Source organism: Apodemus sylvaticus, chromosome 13 (genome assembly GCF_947179515.1).
Source record: "Apodemus sylvaticus chromosome 13, mApoSyl1.1, whole genome shotgun sequence".
In the NCBI taxonomy this organism is placed as follows: domain Eukaryota; kingdom Metazoa; phylum Chordata; class Mammalia; order Rodentia; family Muridae; genus Apodemus; species Apodemus sylvaticus.
This window is the reverse complement of record NC_067484.1, coordinates 68,141,737-68,162,358: the sequence shown is the minus strand read 5'-3', so window position 1 is coordinate 68,162,358 and position 20,622 is coordinate 68,141,737. Positions and strand designations below refer to the sequence as shown.

At 42.1% G+C, this 20,622-nt stretch overlaps 1 protein-coding gene across 2 annotated transcripts in view; it reads right to left on the bottom strand.

Annotated features, from left to right (window-relative positions):
• The window catches only part of Diaph1 (diaphanous related formin 1), a 96,205-nt gene that overhangs the window by 38,827 nt on the left and 36,756 nt on the right, over window positions 1–20,622 (bottom strand). For both annotated transcript variants that reach the window (XM_052155915.1, XM_052155916.1), the window contains 10 exons: window positions 20,387–20,495; window positions 19,283–19,393; window positions 19,017–19,135; window positions 18,115–18,231; window positions 17,118–17,233; window positions 16,364–16,428; window positions 14,755–14,934; window positions 13,469–14,158; window positions 12,300–12,414; window positions 11,819–11,827 (listed from right to left, as the gene is read on the bottom strand). In XM_052155915.1, the coding sequence (XP_052011875.1) occupies window positions 11,819–11,827; window positions 12,300–12,414; window positions 13,469–14,158; window positions 14,755–14,934; window positions 16,364–16,428; window positions 17,118–17,233; window positions 18,115–18,231; window positions 19,017–19,135; window positions 19,283–19,393; window positions 20,387–20,495 (1,631 nt within the window). The remainder of the gene's footprint in view (window positions 1–11,818; window positions 11,828–12,299; window positions 12,415–13,468; window positions 14,159–14,754; window positions 14,935–16,363; window positions 16,429–17,117; window positions 17,234–18,114; window positions 18,232–19,016; window positions 19,136–19,282; window positions 19,394–20,386; window positions 20,496–20,622) is intronic.

Here is a 20,622-nt window from a genome sequence, read left to right as displayed (position 1 = left end):
TCACAATGACTCAACGGCCCTCAGAGTCCCAGAGCTACAGCCATCACTTCCCCAGGAATTCCTGTTACTGGCTTCTCTCAATGAGGACTACAAACAGGAACTGGAGGGGTGGGAGTTGCCTGACATCTGGGAAACTAGATTCTTAAGAGTACAGGTGGCAGTGAGTAAGGGGGACAGAATAAGCAACTTTGGGAAAGCACCTCCAAGAAAAACCAGTTACATCCACACAGCAGGAAGGTGCAGGCTGTTATAAAGCAACTCCACCTAACAGTCATCCTCTCGGGTTACTCAGGATGAAACACTACTTTCTGTATGCCCAAACAAGGCATTTGCTTCTACTCCACAGGGAACGCCCTCCCTTGAGTAAGTCAGATAACAAGCGGAAGAGGAGGAAAAGGTGTCTCTCCATCACATGCCATCTGTCCACTGTCTACTATGAGAAGGTGACAGCAGACTAACATAGAAGCACCTCATCCACACAGCATTTTGTAAGAGCCAAGCAGAACTGAGCATGAGGTTTGAGGCATATTTGAGGCACTGGATTTGATTGCAAGCACTGGGGCAAAAAATAATAATAAAAACATAGGTGGAAAAGCCAGATGTGTGAGTATACACCTTTAATCCCAGTGCTCAGGAGACAGAGGCAGAAGGATCACTCCAAGCTCAAGGCTGATAGGTGAGGTAGATTTTGGCACCACTAAAATCTCTTTCAAGGAATTATAAAAGAATCATGATTTCCTAGGCACATTTGAAAAACTTATGATATTCCTGAAAAATATCTTATATTACTGAGAAACAGTAACAAAGTTTCTGTGATAGTAGTAACAGACACTGAACCACTAAGTACACCCACCACATATCCATTAGACTCAGCATGAACTGATTCTGAGAAGATGAAGAGTCCAGTTTTGTGTTACTAAGATATTGTCCATGTATAGAATTTTTAGTTTATATCTCTTAGAGTTAAGGCTATATGAAAAAAAAAAAACGAAAAACCCACAGCACTTTAAATCTATTTATAAGTATACACCACAGCAGGGGGAAACAGCATGCTTTCCTGGATAACTGAACAGCAGTTATCCATGCCCAAGGCTATGGACCATCATCACTGACCTCCTGACCAAACATACATTCATTTACTAAGTCTTGTAGCTAGGACACAGCCGTGCAAGCTGTGAAAACGAACAAGACGATCCAGCAGGGGAGGAATTCAAAGGACAAAATAAAGCCAGCCAGATGCTGAGAGCTGGACAGAACGTGTGAAAGACAAGCAGAAAGAAGAGTTAGAAGCTGGCACTTCACAATTCCTGTGGTCGCTCACAGACACTACAGTCACTGAGTTTCTCACTTCCGTTCCCATCACACCCAGAACCCTGATTTAGGGAGTGTGGAGAAGAGCTCTGCTTGGGTGTGGTGGGTAGAGACTGGAAAGACAGGCACCTCCCCAAGCAAGGATTCAGTGAAGTCAGTGAAGGGACAGGACGGGGATAATGCAAGGGGACAGCAGGCTAGGACATGTGAGAGGGTGTTAATGTTTCCTTTCTCAGAAGATTATGAGAAAAAATAAAATCACCCAATAGATTAATATAATAAGCTACTCCTACAATGATAAATTACTGTTCCAATTCATTTTTACTAATACCCATCCACTTAGAAATCTGTCACATATCATCTGTAAACATTTCAGTATATAGTTCTAAAGACTATGGCTTTCAAAATACCCAACCTACCATTATCATAATAATTTTGATTTAAATGTTAAGGATTTTATAGTGTCTATTTGAATCAGGATTTCTGAGATCAAGTTAGCACTGACCTATTTCTAAATTCTGTTCTAACCTATATATTGTCCTACATCTTGTTTCTCCCTTGACATGCCATTTGTGAAGAAACCCAGACACTGCTCACTGGTAAAAAAAAAACTCAAAGGACCCTGAAACTGCAGCATAAACGTCCCTGCTGCCTTCTCACCACTCCCTGCTAGATTCTGAACCCGACAGATTTCAGGTCACAGTGTAACATTCACTTGCCATTAGATTTTAATAAGCAAAGGACATATTGATTCTGTGGTTAGGCATAAACTAAGCTAGCACACTCAGGTTACAGAAATGGCACAGCACACAGACAGTAAACAGGCAGCTGTGCTTAAAACAGAACAAGGAGGGCAAGCAGCCGGTTTTTAGGTGCTCCAGGGTAATTTTATCTCTGCCATTTCACCTACGCACACCTAAATGAGGAGCAAACCGCACTTTTCTACATCTCTAGGTAACAAAGGAGTCTAGAAATATTCTGTTTTATTTGGGGCCTTGGGGGAAGGGAAGTAACAGGGCAGCAAAACAAAGAGACAGATGGAGTAAACACCCAGCCCCCAACCCCAGCCTGAGTCTGCAGCGGCAGCTGCTGGTTTTCATCATATTGCTGTTTTTTTCCTTCTTTGTTTCAAGAGCTGGGAGCCAGGAAAGGGTGGAGAAGGGGAGGGGATGAGGGGCAGGACTTCGTCAGCATTACGGAAAGTCATCTGATCTTCTCCTCCAATCCCTGGGCTCTGACCTCACAATCTGGAACTTGAGCCAAAATGGCTCAACTGCGCACACACCGTGGCCAAAATGAAAATTGCAAGCAGATTAGAAAAATAGGACATTCATGGAAGCACTTTTTGCATGTTTTCTTGACAATAGAAAATGTATTTTCTATTGTCTCTCTCTCACACACACACACACACACACACACACACACACACACTTACTTCTAATCTAATAGATCTAGAAAGAAACTCACTGATCCTCTACAATAGAGTAATAACTGCAGTAAGACCCAGAGAGGAGAACGGTTCCATTCCACTCTGCAGAAAAGGGTCCCCTTCATTGAAAAGGGATTCCCTTGTCCCAGGGATCTTGGAGAAAAAGAAAGCTTTTTATATTGGCATCTGATTTTTTTCCCCCAAAAAGATGCTAACTTAAAGCCAGGATCAGTATAGAAAACGAAGCAAATGCTGCTGCCTGCCTTGCTCAACTCTGCTCTGTGGACTGGACTCAAGTACTTCAAGGAACTCCACGTTCAAGCATCTTGAATTTAGCCAATTTTCCTTTAAATTCTTTTTTTCCTTATTATAAAAATAATATTCCATTATTGTAAATTTACAGGAAAAAATGTACTTAGAAGGCTTAATAAAAACCCTGTATTCTGGTGCCTGCCCATCTTTTACTTCTCCACAGGCCTCTGTAAACCAGAGAGCATCCATAACCTGCTCCTTGGTTCCCCATGAACTCACACCGGACATTCTTCTGAATCAGGGTAAGTCTTCATATGGTACAAACACAGGATAATAAGTTCTGGAGCAACTTATCTTAAGAGCAAACAGTCACATAGGGAATAGTAATGAAATGCAATGGGACACAAACAGAAAGACATAAAAACAGGACAGGGAAGAAGAGGGACTTCAGCAGAAAGGGATAAGAGAGGACAATGCAGCCAGGCAAGTGGGTGGCACATGCTTTTAATCCCAGCATTTGGGAGGCAGAGGCAGGCGGATTTCTGAGTTTTAGGCCAGTCTGGTCTACAGAGTGAGTTCCAGGACAGGTAGAGCTACACAGAGAAAAAAACAAACAAATAAACAAATAAAAAAGAGGACAATGCAGGAGAATATAATCAAAGCACATGTAATGAAATCATGAAGGAGTAATTTTTTTAGAAAGGAAACAAAAAGCTGAGATAAAAGAAAACAATGAGTCGCACTAGCCCCTTCCCTGGGAATGCCATACTCCACCACGGAGTAATGTACCTGTGTCAGTGATCCAAAGCTCTGCCCCTGCCTCAGTGCCACTCTCAGCTCATAATATGGAAGTACTTCTGGCAGAAAATGTTGGTCTCTTGTTTCCACACCATAGCTGTGAGGCCTAGGATGAGCTGCTATACATTTACACAGTTGGTTTGGGCAGCAACTCCAAAGACAGTGGGCTATGTAAGGGGCGTACAGAGAACAAGAGGCCAATACGCACCTCGAGCTGGGGCTGGGGCTGGAGCAAGTGGGGTAAGGTCAGAGCAGCACAAACAGCAAAGAATATCTGAGTCCTCTACTTTTGGTATCTTCTTGTGTTTACAGTAACAACGTAAATGACTAAGGCTTTTTACATGAAGAATTTTGAAGCTACAGCATCAAGGTATGGCACATACCATACCTTGGTTATCTTTTGATCAACACAGGAAGAATAATTAATATTTGTATTTGTTTACAATTGCATTTAAAAAAAACCTGAAGCAGAATTAAAAATAGAACCAAGATTATTTCTAAAGGATGAGGATGGGGGACTGGAGTAAAAGGCTGACTAGGAATGAGGCTGTTTATGGGGTCCTCAGTGCTAAAATGCCTGTGCTGCCCATGCTGACAGACACAAGCACAAACCAAAGCCCCAGAGCAGACATTCCTCAGCAGAAACACTTTCCCAGATCATTGTTCAGTAACAGCAAACAAGATGATTCAAACTCAAGAATTCGTAAAGAGCATAAGATCAAGGGTCCTTCAGATCAGTGTGTTTTCCCAAGGTTTGGTTCCCACTAGACAGAAGAGTGCTCCAGTATGCAGCACAGCCTAGTTCTTCTACCATGCTTCCTGGAGACCTTTTTCTTTCTCATGACAACATCCCTGCTCTCCAACTTCAGGTCTCCATAGCCAGAGTATAGCCACACTTGCTCAGGAGCTACGCCTGCAGGGCCCCATACTCTCCCATCCTCACGTCCTCCTGTTTCTACGACTCTTTGTTGCACAAAGGTGATGACAGCCATCTCTCTAGCCCACTCAGTTTCTAATCGCAAGTTTCCATCTCTTCACTGACCCCAGGGAACTTCAAAACATTCTTCTATGATGCTACTGAGATCTGAAGAATAGCAAGAAAAGAACTGTATAAAAACAAGTGCCTAAATAATGCCTGTCAGCAGTCAGTAGAAAAAAAAAGTTTCCTAATTTCATACTACTACTTTAAGGACCAGGTAACACACATAGCTATTCTGATATAGGGACTGAGATGCTACTAAAATAAAAGCAGCTTCTAGCTTTTTGCAGATAGTGGGAAGACAGAGAAGAAAACTGAACACTGAGTAAGCATGGAGCCAGACCATTCTAGTTTGTATGCTAGAAGGCATGCTCTACACGACTTATTACTTATATTCTCTGGAGGTAGAGCCAGGAGTTCTAACTTCAACATGCCCCTCATCAAACCTTTATGCATACTAAAGCTTGAGACTGAATGGTACTAATGGACACTGTTAAATACAGAATCAAGATGACAGAAGCTTAGTATACTGATCCTTAGACTAGATGATCTAAGTATTAATAAATACACTGAAAAGGCCTTTTTAAAAAAAATGGGGCTGGAGAGATAGCCCAGTGGTTAAGAGCACTGGCTGCTCTTCCAAAGGACCCAGGTTCAAGTTCCAGGACCCACATGGCAGCTCACAACTGTCTGTAATTTCAGTTCCAGAAGATACGACACCCTCACACAGACATCCATAGAGGCAGAACTCCAACGTAAAAAAACAAAACAAAAAAACAGTCTATAATGTTAGATGATAACCTGGGTTTGAACAATAGTTTTACCTTGTGCCTATCTCTAATACGGCAAGATAGGCAAATAACAGTTTATCAGCTGTAAAATTGGAATTATGTTGCTACAGTAAAGTTTTTTAAACCATATAAGCAGTAGGTAGGTTCTAATGTTTGAAGTAAGTAGATTTCAGTGAAAACAGACAGAAATCAATTATGAATATATTAAAATATAGTCATACATATATTTTACAATATATATGTCATATATACAGCTATAAAATTCACTAAAATAAGCCTCCCCTTAAGCCCTCTGAAGGGAAGGCTAAGATTTCATGAGGCTATCAGACTAACAAGCAAACACTATCCAGTCTCAGGAAGCAAAATTCTAATTGCACCCGGAGACAAGATCCCTCTGTAAAAGAGTAAAATCTGACAGGCAGCATCTTGCTCTAATTTTACTGAACGGCTCGCAAATAAACCTCCTGGCCGGCAGAGGGCGGTGTTGTAGCAGCTTGTATCTCGCAAAAGCGGCAGGAGGCTGCTCTCTAACGTGATTGCGTGACTGCCTGCGTCACAACCCTGCGTAACAATGACACATCAAAAATAAGAGAGCTCCATGTGCCATCTGGTGGCGAAAAGGAGAACAGCACTGCTGCTGGGAGATTCTCAGGTCCCTGAAGTTTAGAAGGAATTCAAGTTAAATTGTCTAAATCCAATGACACCTTCCCTTAAATCTCCACTAGTAAGTGTGACCAGGGACTACATCAGCAGCCTTCAAGCAAAAATTACAAACTTTCCACCTAGTTTTAGCTCTTAATCTCCCAAGACTAGCTATAAGAAAGCAGTAGGTTCTCCTGTCTGACCCTTGGTACCTAAAATAAAGAGGAAAAAAAACTAACAACCAAAAACAGCAACAAAAGCCCATAGAAAGTTGTTGAAACAAGAATCAGAGATTATGATCGACAGAGATTTCAAAGAAAGCAGAGAAAAGTTACAGAAGCAGAAGTTCAGGACTGCTGTCGTCACCTTTGCTTTCACCAATGTCAATGTACACACAAGGAAAGGCTGGTGGATGAGGGGAAAGCCTTGGTGGATTTCATGAGGAAAGAGATTAAAACAAATATTTTCTCTCATCCGAAATTCTGATCATTTCTTACTTTTGGTGGGAGTTTGAATGGGTACAAACTTTACCTTTCAGAAACCACTATGCAGAAATATAAAGTATACAAAGACCAACAGGATTTTCCTGTGGTCATGTTTGTAAAAATATTTAAATTCCTCAACAAGGAGGGTTCAATCATATATGAAACTTGTCTTATTCATGACAGAATACAACTGTCCATTTGAAATAATCTAATGACAATATGAAACTTTTGAAAAACAAGAAATTTACATATGACATTAAGAGATGGTAACGGATGTTATACAAAATATTGAACAGTATTTACCATATGGAATCAGTTTGCTGTACTAAAAAGTATGTTTACACAATTACTATAATTGCTCCTTAATTTTCCAATAAGGTTTTGTTTAACGTTTCCCTTGTTTTTTTTCATATCAACTAAATTTGAATTAATTATGTAAATAATATATGTGTATAGGAGGGATGGTTAACCATGGTCACCACAGGAAAGAAGGGAGACTTGTATATTTTCAGGGTATTCTGCATATGTGTGGCAATGATGGTTAGTTGTTCTGAAACAGAAAAGACAGAAAATGGGAAACAGTGATATAAGCTTTGGAAAGTTCACATTTTGATTGCTTCAATTTTCTCTATGAAGTGCTAGGCCTTTCAGAGAAAAGGAGTCAAGTTAGTAATTTAGAACTGAGTAGATTAAAAGTGCTTAAAGGGAGCTGGTGAGATGGTTCAGTGGGTCAAGGCGCCTGGTGACCTGCGTGTGACTCTCCCAGACCCACCTGTTAGGACAGCTCCTCCTCTGCCTTCTACAACTGCACCATGGCACTTGTGTGCTGCACCTCTACCCGCACTAAATAAATCTAATAAAAGAATAAACACTGAAAAAACAAACAAAAACCCAGGACTGCTTAAAGGTCAACATGACAGCATGTGCCAGCCTGGAGAAGGGCAAAGGGCCAAGCTTGAAGCCGACCCATGCTGCACAGAGTAAGGCTAGACTGGACTGTGGTGTCGAGCTCAAGGCCAGCATGGGAATCATGAGACCCTGTATAAAAAACTAAAACAAAATACATAAAAATACTTAAAATACAACTGTATCAAAGGCCACACAATAGAGCAGACTGAGCAGAGGAAAATGAGAAGCAAGCAGAGACAAAGAGATGAAAAGAAGAACACTTACTAAGAAAAGAAAGCATGCCCAGGAAGGTGTCTGTGGTCTCTTCCAGTAATATTCAGAGGTACACGGCTACAGATCCAGTGCAGACAAGGTAGAAATCACAAGAATGTGGTTTTGCCAATCAAGTACAATGAAATGAGAGAGGCCCTCAATGGAAGTAAAATACCAGAGAAATAATTATTATGCTTAGCCATGAAGTCTCAGGTGAGGAGTGAAGTCATCAAGGTGAAAGACAGCTAAGAGTTCCAGTGTGCCCAGTGCACTGCTGAGGTCACAATACTAAAGGAAGAAGAGAATGGGCCATGCACACGCTGTCAGTGGTGAACACTTGACTAGCATGTGTGAGGCCCCAGAGCTACTCTTCAGTACTGTAAACGGGGTGTGGGGAAGCATACAGGACCAGCACAGGAAGGGCTGCAGTTATTTATAATGAGCATGGGAGAGGACAGGTGAGAAAGGGTAGAAGTTAAGAGAAAAACAGAGACAGAATCAGGACCCTTTATATAGGAACTGGGGAAATTCAGGACTGTGAGATGGCTCAAAGGGTAGAGCATGTGCCACCAAGGCTGCCAATCTGAGTCTGATAAGGTACCTCCTGAAAGTTGATGTGTGACCTCCACATATGCACTGTAGCTTGCATACATCCTGGACCCACTAAGTACATTTTTAAGAATGATATTGTAGAAAGTTAAACCAGAAGTAGCAGTAAAGAATGAAGAATGGCTAGAATCTCAGCTTGGGGAGATCTCAATATCACAGAGTCAACAGATATGAACACAAGAGAAGTGGGTGATACAAATGGTATCCGATTCCAAACTGTGGGATTCTATAGTGTCTGAAAGAGATGTCAGAACAAAGCAGGCAGCACCCGATTTCTGATTCCACTGGGGTGAAGATGACAGAAGACGAGACAAGGGGACAAAAGGGAAAGCAGTGCTTCACCCCAAACCATTCAAACAGTCAAGTCTAAGGAGCACAAGAAAATATCTGCGATGTTAGGTGGAAGACAATTCAAAACACACAGGACCTTAGACTGAAATATGAGCGATAGAGAAAGGAGAGCTTATGGAGCTTCCTGGAAACAAAAACTTGGCACAATATGGAATTCTGTAGATCATTGATATTATGTATAAGTATATAGAATAAGAAAGGATAAGAAAGGAGTATAAGAAAGGATACTTACAGGCTCAGTTTTACACCACAGGTGAGAAGCAACAACACAAAATACATGTAAATACATTATCCAGCATAAACCAGATCCCTTAAGACCCAGATAACAAGTATAATTTTGGTTTTAGATCATAAGGAACTTCTTAAATGCTTTGTGCCAACAGTCTTGCCCTACTCAAAATCCACGGCAAGCTAATAAGGAAAAACCCCAAATGGGTGTGTGCACAGTACCTCTGCTTCTAATACTCATTTAAAAATAGAATAGACATCTTCCTGCCAAGAGACTCACTGACCAGGGAGAGTAGGGTAAGTGCTTACAATCTTGTTTCTAGGTTTAACCAGCAGAAGCTATGAAATTCCCTAACACTAGCTGGGCATAGTGTTCAACACTGCAATCCCAGCACTCAGGACCCAGAGGTGCACGAGTTCCCTGTGACTTCCAGGCCAGTAATAAGGCCCTGTCTCAAAGACAGAAACAGGAAAAAATTTGTAAACACTAATAAAGATACAATTGGGTGAGTGCCACCTAGTGGGCAGAAGAGAGTCACAGGGAAATGATAAATACTCTCGGTTCTTGCTGGGGAAGATTACTGCCCCCCTCAACAGGCCTACCAAAGCCTACAGCCAAAACTAAGCCAGGCTGGAGCAACAGACAGGCCAGCCTACCTGCAGTTGCCCACACTGAGTTCTAGATCAACAGGAACAAGCCACAGAGTGAAGCTGGATTTGATCTAAACCTAACTAGAATACTGCTTCTTTTAATAAAGATGAAAGTTAAGATTTAAATACTGGGTATGTTCCCAAGGAGTTAAAAGGTAGGATCAGCAGAGTCTAGAATAAAAGACTCCTTGCTGATCACAATAAAGTGTGAAAGTGACAGGGAGGTGCCCATCAAATCCCAGTTCTATACATTCCTAGCAAGGGATGAATTTGGTAAATTCCTGATTTAAAGGAAGAGCTCAGAAACAAGAAACTAAATCTGAAAGGGAACCAGTCACATCCATCTTAGGATCTGTCTGTCTTTAGTAACAGATGCACACATTCTCTGTTTCTCTTCCCTCCCCTCCCCTTTCTTTGTGGTACGAGGGGGTGAACCTAGGGCAAGTGTTCTACCACTTAAACATGCCTGCCCTTAAGCTGCCTACTAGGCATGAACTGCAGTTCTCCTGCTTCATCCTCCTCAGAAACTGGGATTATAGGTGTATGCCCGAAGTCTCTGCAGAAGCATGTGCATTTTGAACTTTAATAAAGCAGTAGATGGAGGCATCTTTGATTATAGGAAGTAGGTGTGCAGGGTAGATGTTTTTTCTTCATTGCTTATTCTTAGAGGAGTTAATAGGTATAAAAGAAATCTTATGTATCAATACAACATATAGGGAACACAGACACATTTAACAAATAGCAAAAAGTAAATCAGGTTTAGAATAAAAAGGAATAATGTAATATAAGGAAAACCTAGTGTCTACAGCATTCCTTATCAATACTGGCCAGCTACTATGCTGAAAGCACTTTATCAGGGCCTTTATCACACTAGAAAAGCACGGATTATTTCCCCACCTTGACTAGTTTTGCTAGAGTTGAATAAGTTACAACCAGAAGATAGCTCCTTTTCTCTAATCCTATGCATGCATGCAGTACCAAGTTGGCTTTCCCTAATCTAATGTTTCTGTCTGCCCTCACAAGACATCGCTGCAACAACAGGATATCTGTGCCTAAACAAAGCAATGCTAAAGCAGCTACAGTCTCAGTAGGTTTCTAAGCTTTCCAAGGTTCCCAGGAAAAGCACAGACTTCTGTGAAGCAAAGATCTAGAACGAAACTGCAAAGTCATAAATTTGAACTTACTGTGTGGTTTAGAATGCTATTTAACCCATATCTCCATGTCACTTATGAGCTGAGATATTCATAGCACAATAATGTGTATTTATCTCATTCTCTTGTACCATCAGTGTTAAGACAGATTTGGAAACACTTGTTTCAGTACTGAGATGAAACTGGGGGCTGGAACTGTAGCTCAGTGGAGACTACTTTGTACATAACTCTGGATTCGATTCCAGCACCAAAACCTCTCCAACACAACCCAGTGAACTGACTCAGTATTCAGTTTAGTACTCAGAACTACTTCTGAAAGGATTAAAGACAGAGATTCTTTACTGATGTCCTTGTGCAGTTTATATCACTGACAATAAAGTAAACCTTGCTGTTATACTATAGACGTCTCAGACCTTCTTACTTCTCAAATTTCAAGAGCTCAAATCCCTTCCTTCTAAAGTTCTAAAATAAAGGCAAGCACACTGGAAGTTTTAGAAGAGGAGGAGGGGGAGGAGGACAAGGAGAAGGAAGGGGGTGAAGAGGAGGAGGACGAGGAGAAGGAAGAGGGTGAAGAGGAATATTATTATTATTGTTGCTGTTGCTATTATCATTATCATTATTATTATTAAAATCATAGGCTAGAAATCACAGCACCTGGACCTGGTTAATGTATCCTTAGGAAAGCTCTCTAACTATTCAGTCTCTACTTGTACAGAAGAAACACAATCTACTGTTTCCTAAGACTTCACTGTGAGGCAAATAGGTAGGCAGTTTATGAAGCGGCCACTTGAGCCAACTTTCCCCTTGCAGCACTGACCTGCTGGTCTTTTGGGGTTCTAGGGAGGAAAGGGGGAAAAACTAGCAAATCGACCAATCTTCAATCTCTAGTTTCCATCTTCTAAAGAGAAATTCCTTTACACTTTTAATCCTTTTCTCTATTACTCAACTGACCCAACTAAAAGGCTCTTTTGCATTCTTACCTTTAGAAGCTGAAGAAACCAAGGGCCAGGAGAAAAAGCACCAGATATTGGAAAGAAATAGAACAGGAATTACACATGGTTCTTGGTTATTGTCAACAGTTCATAGCTTAGCCACCCAACCTCTCAAAGGCACTCACTGACCCCTAATTAAATACTGTCTGGACATGACACTTTAAGACAGAAGCATAATCCAGTCAATATTAACTATCAAAATGGGCCCAACCTGAGCTTTTGGTAACATAGCCTTATAGCCCTGTTAGCTATTAAGACACAAAATACTTACAAGTAACAATTCTCTTTCCTAGCCCCAGGAACCCCATAATACAAGGTCATTTTCTTTTCCTTGGAATGGAAAAAAGCAATGTCTTTTCGTCCTAACACTCCCTTTTCTACCCTTACCCTTGAAGGGAAAAGCAAGGGAAATCCACTTAAGGGGAATGTTGAGCTCTCCATGTCTAGAACTTAAAAGGAGGGTACTCACTCTTGGTCTGGGCAGAGAAGGCAAGAGTAAGTTTGGCAAAAAGTTCATTGTTCTCAAAGCGGTCCTCCTTCACCTTTGTCCAGAAGCAGTCCTGGGAAAGGTCCTCAGCCACAAACTGCACAGAGAGACATGGGATAAGAGCTACTAGGCTCACCTCTAAACACTCTCTGCTAGGAAACTGACTAAGATCCAACAAAAGTGACTCGAATTCACAACAATATTGACTAGCCTGGGACAAAATGAGAATTGGACATTAGCTGTGCCCTTCATGGGGGTTCAGAGATAATGTTTCTGGTCTGTTTACTGGTAATTAGTCAAGAATCAAGAACAGTTATGCTGATCTTCTAGTTTCAAAAGCATGAAAGTCTTATTTCCTATGTTCCTTGATCTATGTCTCCACATCAATCTGGCTATGTTTTACTTAGTTTCTAGAGGCAAAAGACTGAGCCAACCACAGAGTTTACACGAGCATAATTTCAGTCAATTGCATCCTAGTAAAATGATAACTGTTAAATTACCATTGGTGCTCATATTATCAGAGAAAGGACGAAATGTATTAAGTGAGGCTAAATTTAATTAAGATATTGTACTGGCTGGTTTTATGAATCAACTTGATACAGGCTGGAATTATCACAGAGAAAGGAGCTTCAGTTGGGGAAGTGCCTCCATGAGATCCAACTGTGGGGCATTTCCTTGGTTGGTGATCAAGGGAGGAGGGCCCATTGTGGGCGATGCCATCCCTGGGCTGGTAGTCCTGGGTTCTATAAGAGAGCAAACTGAACAAGCCAGGGGAAGCAAGCTAGTAAGTAACATCCCTCCATGGCCTCTGCATCAGCTCCTGCTTCCTGACCTGCTAGAGATCCAGTCCTGACTTCCTTTGGTGATGAACAGCAACGTTGAAGTGTAAGCTGAATAGACCCTTTTCTCCCTAACTTGTTTCTTGGTCATGATGTTTGTGCAGGAATAGAAACCCTGACTAAGACAGACATATTTATGCAGGGTCCACAGATCGTTCTGTGGTAGCATCTGAAATATAGATGTTAATAAACATAAACACTAGTAGAACCTGAAGATAGACAGATATGAGCCCTAACACTGAGTAGCCTACCCACACACAAAACGTAAGGCAAGTAAAGTTGTTTAAAATGTACTGATGGAGAAAAACTTACCTTGGACCAGTTTGGCCTCCGGAGCTGCACCTCTGGCTTATAAACTTTTTTGGGGGTTAATCCAAATGGCAGAACTGGGGCTGCAGGAACCCCAAATCCAAAGGGGGGAGGTGGAGGCACACCCATACCAGGTGGAGGTGGGGGAATGCCAGGTGCTCCAGGAAAAGGGGGAGGGGGAGGGGGCAGTCCTGGTCCTCCAGGCAAGGGAGGAGGTGGGGGAACACCAACACATCCAGGTAGAGGAGGAGGTGGTGGTGGCATATTTGGACCTCCGGGCAAAGGGGGAGGTGGAGGGATGGCAGTAGCTCCAGGCAAAGGGGGAGGTGGGGGGATGGCAGTAGCTCCAGGCAAAGGGGGAGGTGGGGGGATGGCAGTAGCTCCAGGCAAAGGGGGGGGTGGGGGGATGGCAGCACTGCCAGGCAATTGGTGGGGAGGAGGTATACAAGGTGCTCCAGGTAAAGGAGGTGGTGGAGGGATACCAGTACCTAGAGGAGGAGGGGGTGGTGGAACGGAACCTCCAGGCACAGGGGGTGGGGGTGGGGGAGGTGGAATAACAGCGCCAGAGTCACCAGGCAGAGGAGGGGCAGGAGGAACAGCAGCACTGCTAGAAACAGAAGGTGCAACAACCACGGCAGAGAGAGAAGCCATTTCCTTCTTGGCATCTTCTAGCTCTTTTGACAGCTTGGCAACCTAAAGAAGCGACACACAAGTAAGTACTTCTAACCCCAATGCAAAGACGACTGGAGCTGGAAGGACCTAAGAAATCACTTAACCCAATTTTCTGTTTAACTATAGATGGACTGAGTGGTCACAAGATCACATAACTGTTCTCAAAGTCACAAAACTAGAATTCAAGTCTTCATGTTCTTATTTTAAGTGTGCTTTGAGTTTACTCAGTATAAAACTGAAGTATGTGCTCAGCCCCACAACTGTGCAAACGAGTCAGCAGGACTGCAGATGATCTAAGCATTTTATCTGCAGAGAAGAGAGCGCGAAGATGTTGGAAGCATAAACTAAGTGGGGCAGGAATGCAGGCCAACATTTTAGTCTTTACCCCGAAATGCATTAATTATTTCTGGATACCTCTCTAAGGTATTATTATTTGCTCCCAAAACAAGACTAAAAACAGTAAATAACTGTTTAAACCGTGCACCATCTACTAAATGCTCTTCCCTAGCATGGGGAACCTAAGGAGCCAGTAACAGCGTGGCCCCAGGGCCAACACGGTTGAGCTACAGAGGGCAGCTGCAGCTGCAGGCACGCGGCCATCCCTGCTCAGACATTACCTCTTCTGTCAGTTTGGACACCTCTGCTTCCAGGTCTTGTTTCTGTGTAGTGATCTGCTGCTTTTCAGAATCCAAGGCATCCTTTTCCCCTTGAAGATCCTGAAGTTTCTGCTCAAAGTCATTTTCCATCTTTTTCATTTCTACTTGTAACTCATGTCGGGCTGTTAATTCTGAGTCCAACTAAAGAAAAAAAAAACCAACTCAGGCTCCCAGCAAGCTTTCTGTCTTAGCCTCGGCTATCAACACAGACCTAGAGTTACCTGGGAAGAGGGAACCTCAAATCATTGCTCAAATCAGATTGGCCTGCATTCCTGTTTGTGTGGCAGGTTCTTCCTAACTGCTAACTGATGCAGGAGGGTTCAGTCCACCATGAGCTGTGCCATCCCTAGCTAGGCAGGTAGACCTGGGATGTGTACAAAGGTAGCTGGCCAAGCCAACGGGAAGGGACAGTAAGCAGCATTCCTCTAGTTTCTGCTTCAAGCTCCAGTCTTGGCTTCCCTTGAGGACAGACTGTCAAGTGTAAGATGATCTAAATCTTTCCTCTCTGCAAGTCACTTGAGGTCCTGGTGTTGATCTCAGCAACACAAGGTAAGCTAGGATACTTTTCATCCCAGTAAAGAGTATAAGGGCTAGTCTCTATAATTTACTATTTTGTCCCAATACCTACTCTATAGACTGTACTGACCACCTCCCAAGTAATGCTTTGAAAAGAGCAGAACAGCACAATCTTAGCCTTCACATCAAAATTAATGGAGAAGAGAATGAGACATCATTTTCAGTTTTCCTACTTTTATAGCTCAAAACCAAACCAACTAACTCAAGACGTGAAAGACCTTTAACCACATCCTTGTTAGTTTTATATCAACTTGATACAAGCTAGAGTCATCAGAGAGGAGGGAACCTCAATTGAGAAAATGCCTCCATAAGATTCAGCTATAAGGCATTTTCTTAATTAGTGATCAAGGTGGGAAGGGCCAGCCTATTGTGGGTGGGGCCATTCATGGGCTGTGGTCCTGGGTTCTATTAAGAAAGCAGGCTGAGGAAATCCATGGGGAGCAAGCCAGTAAGCAGCACCCCTCTATGGCCTCTGCATCAGCTCCTGCCTCCAGGATCCTTCCCTGCATGAGTTCTTGACTTTACTGCTTTCAATGATGAACAATAAGTCTTTGGTCATGGCGTCTTATCACAATAATAGTAACCCTAACTAACATAAACCAGGACGGCTGCAGTGCACGATTTCAGCCACCAAAGGAGTCCTTAAATACTACAGAGATGAAAGGAACTTGAGATGCACACTGACACAGAATAGCATCTGTCTTTGCTGTCTTGTCTGATGGCCCAAGAACTATGAGATCACCTCTAGCTTTTCATTTTACATCAACACCCCTTTTTCCACTAACAAAGATTTTTCTCTAGAAATCTTTAGATTCTAAATGCTTTCAAAATATAGACAATATTGTTCTCAAATATCAAAAACCTATTATCTTCAAAGAAAAAAAGATATACTCCAAATTTACTTGTGTGTGTGTTGTATATTTGTGGATGATGCTAAAGAACAAACCCAAGTGTCACATAAGGCAGCCCTCCTGCCCTATCCCCTCATACATACCTTTTTCTCCAGCTCTGTGGCTTTGGCCTCGGATTTCTCCACCTTTGTTTTATCAATCATTTGATCTGAAGAGAAAAAACAATTTAATCTGAAAACAACACAGTAAGTCAAGTCTCAGTGACATCTTTGCTCCTAAGCCTCAAACACGCTCCAGGGCACTAGTCTGTCCTTGGATTGCTGATGCTACTGTTAATGGTCTGCATTAGACCAAGAAATGTGAGTTTCAGTTAACTACAATTTACAGTTTCCTCTAAGTTTTATCTACATAGATCTTTCATATTTTGTGTGTATCTAGTGTATATGAGTGTGTGTGTATGTGCTGGGCATAGGCATGTGTGTGTCACACAAATGTAAGTCAGATAGATGACAACTATCCACCATACAGAATCTGGAGCACAAACTCAGGTCCTCAGGCCCACGTGCAAGCACATCTACTTATTGCCACCTTGCTGGCCCTTAACCTAGGATTGCCAAATGCAACGCAAGGCAATACATGAAGGATGCCTTTGTGTGACATTTATGATTCTAAGACCAGCAGGGTCAGAAAATACCAAAAAACAGTGTAAAAGAAAGGGTAAGATTTTTCCCTCTGCAGAAATAAACTAAGGAGACCAGTAATCCCAACAAAGAGGGTATACTGAGAAAGAACTAAAACAGAGACTAGAATAATTTCTCTGAAAATTTCACTGAAAGATGAAAAAAAAAGGCAGAAGTGGGGTGTGTTCTGAGGAGCCAGGTGTAAAAGCACGCGTACCAACCAACCCCTCGATGTCAAGCTGCAGGTGCCGGCACTTGAAGTCAGGATCAGTTCCATTTTTGTGTAGAACTATCTGAGAAACACATTCTTCAATCAATTTATAGTATTGTGGCCTATGAAAGAAACAAAACAGATTTATCAAAGAGAAGTTAAAAAATGTATCTTCCAGAAGTATTCTGGATCAAGAAGAGTTAATCGCTTTGACAATAAAAAGAATTAAGGATAAGCACTCCAAGAAGAACTTTGATGAAGCTAACAGAAGCTTTACTGCTGTGTTAGCAAATCTGCCTCTTGTAGATCAGCTTTCACTCTTTCTACTTCAGATACTCAGAAGCTCTTACAGGTGGGGGCTGTAGCTCAGTGGTAACATGTACTCAGCATGTGCAAAACGCTGAATTCAACCCCAAGCACATAAAAGCGCGCTCACACACACGCTCCACCTTATTTCTTTGTGTATGATCCGTGTATATGTACATGTACAAAAGTGCCATGGCGGTCACGAGTGTCACATGGAATTACAGGTGGGGCTAATGTGAGTGCTAGAACTGCTGGGTCCTATGTAAGAGCAGTATGCCCACCTAACATCTGAGCCATCTCTCCATCCACCAAGATACTCTTAACAGCTGCTTCCCAATGCCCAGGCTTGAGTCCAGGCTTACGATCCTTGTCGTGCTACGGCCAATCTCTCCTTCCAAGCAAGAAGAACATTACATTCCCATCTCTCTTTGTTGACATCCTCACCCCACTTACCCGCTACCTCCTAAAGAAATTTTTCTTTCTACACAATTACCTATCCAAAGAGGTACCTTTCAACTGAATTAAAGCAGTTGATATGTTATGTCAAATTGTTGACAATTTCCTTTAGATCTGTAACTAATGAACATAATCCACAGTCTTTTTCCGTTTCTTTTTACCTTTCTAGAACAATCTTTGAATTTACGTATGCTGCTTTTTCACTTAGACTCAAATTTTCCCACATGCATTATTAGCTTACCTAGCTTCATAATCATTTCGGACCAACAGGAGATGCTGCAAGATAGACAGGAAGTGTGGCTCTGCCTTTGAATCTTTCACTGTGTTTAAAATAATCTGGAAAACTTCACCAAAGTCAGTAAAAAGAAGGTCAAGTTAAGGAAATCAAATAATTAGAGGCCGATAGACAGGTGGCTTGCTCAGCCAACAGAAGCTAAAAGAAAGCATCAAGATACCACTTCTGCTGTTAACAGCTATTCCTAAAATACCACTAGTGCCTTCAACCAAGAGTGGCATTGTCCATAGACACAGGATTCCTAGTGTATAGCTAGAAGAAACTAAAAATTGAACCACCTCAAAGTCACTTGTGGCAGGCAGACAACGGTGTAATAGTATTATCGCTTGTCAGTACAAAGAGCTCCACATCCCATCCCACCCTACGTCTCAGGAAGTTACTGTGCTGTAGATGGCATACAGAGATTTGGATGGATGCTTTACGAGGTGAGGGCAATCTGGCTATAACATCTGTTACTTTAGCACTTCAATGACTGCCAGGGTGATGGGTGCCTTTATGTTAAAAAAGATCACCTTTACTAGCTTTCATGGTCTATGCTGAAGTAAATAAAGTCAAAAGCAAAATGAAGACACCAGCTTCATTTATTAAAAATAAATGTATATATTTTTGAGACAGACTCGCACTGTGTAGCCGTAGTTGGCCTGGAGTTCACTATGCAAACCAGGCTGGCCTTAAACTCAAAAGAGATCCTGCCTTTGTCTCCTGAGCAGTAGGAGACAAATTCAAGGCAAGTGCCACCACTACTAGTCTGATGCCCTACTCTAAGTCATCACTCTCCACACTACTCCAAACATTCAGTCTGTAAGTAAATGCATCTGTCTTGAACTCAATCAGTCATAAAAGGATATTCCATCTCCATGCGGATATCATCCAGCCGTCCCTTCAGATCAAAGAAATCTTCATCCCCTTGTTCATCGAACACGTTCAGCTGTACTTTCATATCTTCATTATCAATCTCTCGAAGCTCCTGTCAATGACAGAAGTAGTGAGAGAACCAGAATGCAAGCCTTTCAACCTGGTGTTTAAACTGAAAACCAGAATCACTTCAGAGATGATCAGGGCTGTACGAACAGGAAGGCCAGGGCAGCCTTTCTAAGGAAAGGTTCCATCTTACCTGCAACACCTGATGCAGCCCCAAGCGCATCAGCTCACTTCGGATGTGAACTCGGAAGTCAAGTTCCTCGGCTGGAGTGATGAGAGCGTTGATCAGCTGTAGGCATCCCACCTGAGACAAGCAAATCCAGAGGCTACGTCAGCAGTCAACCTTATGGATAAGGATTCCACTGTCTATACACATCCTGGAGCTCCATAAAAGATACAGAATAAAAACCATAGAGAGGAAGCTTATACGAGCAACAAAATCTTGTTGAGCACAACTCTGGAAAACTTAGGCATTTAAATGAATATAATATATAAGGATATAATATGTCACTAAAGAACCTTGATTTTCCTAGGGCACTAATAAATAACTGGTTTATCCCACCAATATCTCAAGGAGAAAAGTAGTTCTTTGATTTTTAGCAAAAAAAAATAATTTTCCTTTAAAAAAAAAAACCCTAAAATATAAAAAGTATTGCTGAGAAACACTCTATATAAACTTAAAATTTGTATTATTTTCAATTGTGTGTGTGTGTGTGTCAGTACATGTGCGCATGTATGCACACATGCATGCCAGTGCTCAAAGAGGCCAGAAGTATAACAAATACCCCTGGAGCTAAGTTACAGGCAGCTGTCTGACACGGGTGCTGTGAAGTGAGCTTAGTGCTCTGGACGAGCGTATATGCGCTTAACTGATGAGCCCACACTCCAGCTTCCATACATTCTATTACAAAGACAAACCACACTAGACCTGGCGGTGTAGACCTGTGTGCCTCCGGAGAGGAAGATCACCAAGACGAGCCTGAGCAGTTACCACACATGCAATTCTAGGACTTGGGAAGCTAGGACAAGAGGATCAGATATGCCTAGCCTGGACCATGTAATGAGTTTGAGGCCAGTTCACACTACAAAACAAAATAAAAATATCCTGAAATAAAAATTAAAAAGGGCTCCCCAGTTCCTTGTTCAGTGGTAGTTTAGTATAGTTATTCAGCATAAGCAAAGCCCTAGGTTCAATTTCCTATACCACAGAGAAATGAAGGACAGAAGAACTCTGATCTTTCCATTTTGAATTCTACACTATTCTACTGTTGGAATGGTTTTAATGGTGTATACATACTTTGAGGGCAATAGAAGTCCCGCTTTTTAATCCGTCCAGAAGTGGCTGGAAGCGTTCGACCTCATCCATTTCAGCTCTCTCTGTCATTGCCTCTAGAACTCGTTCATTCCTGCCAAGGAAAACAGAAAGAAAAGAGTCCAAGTGCACTGACACACATGGAGAGATGTGACAGGGAGCAAACCAATTAGGAGACAAGACATCACCAGTGCTTCAGATTTCTCAAGTTCTTTTCTTAA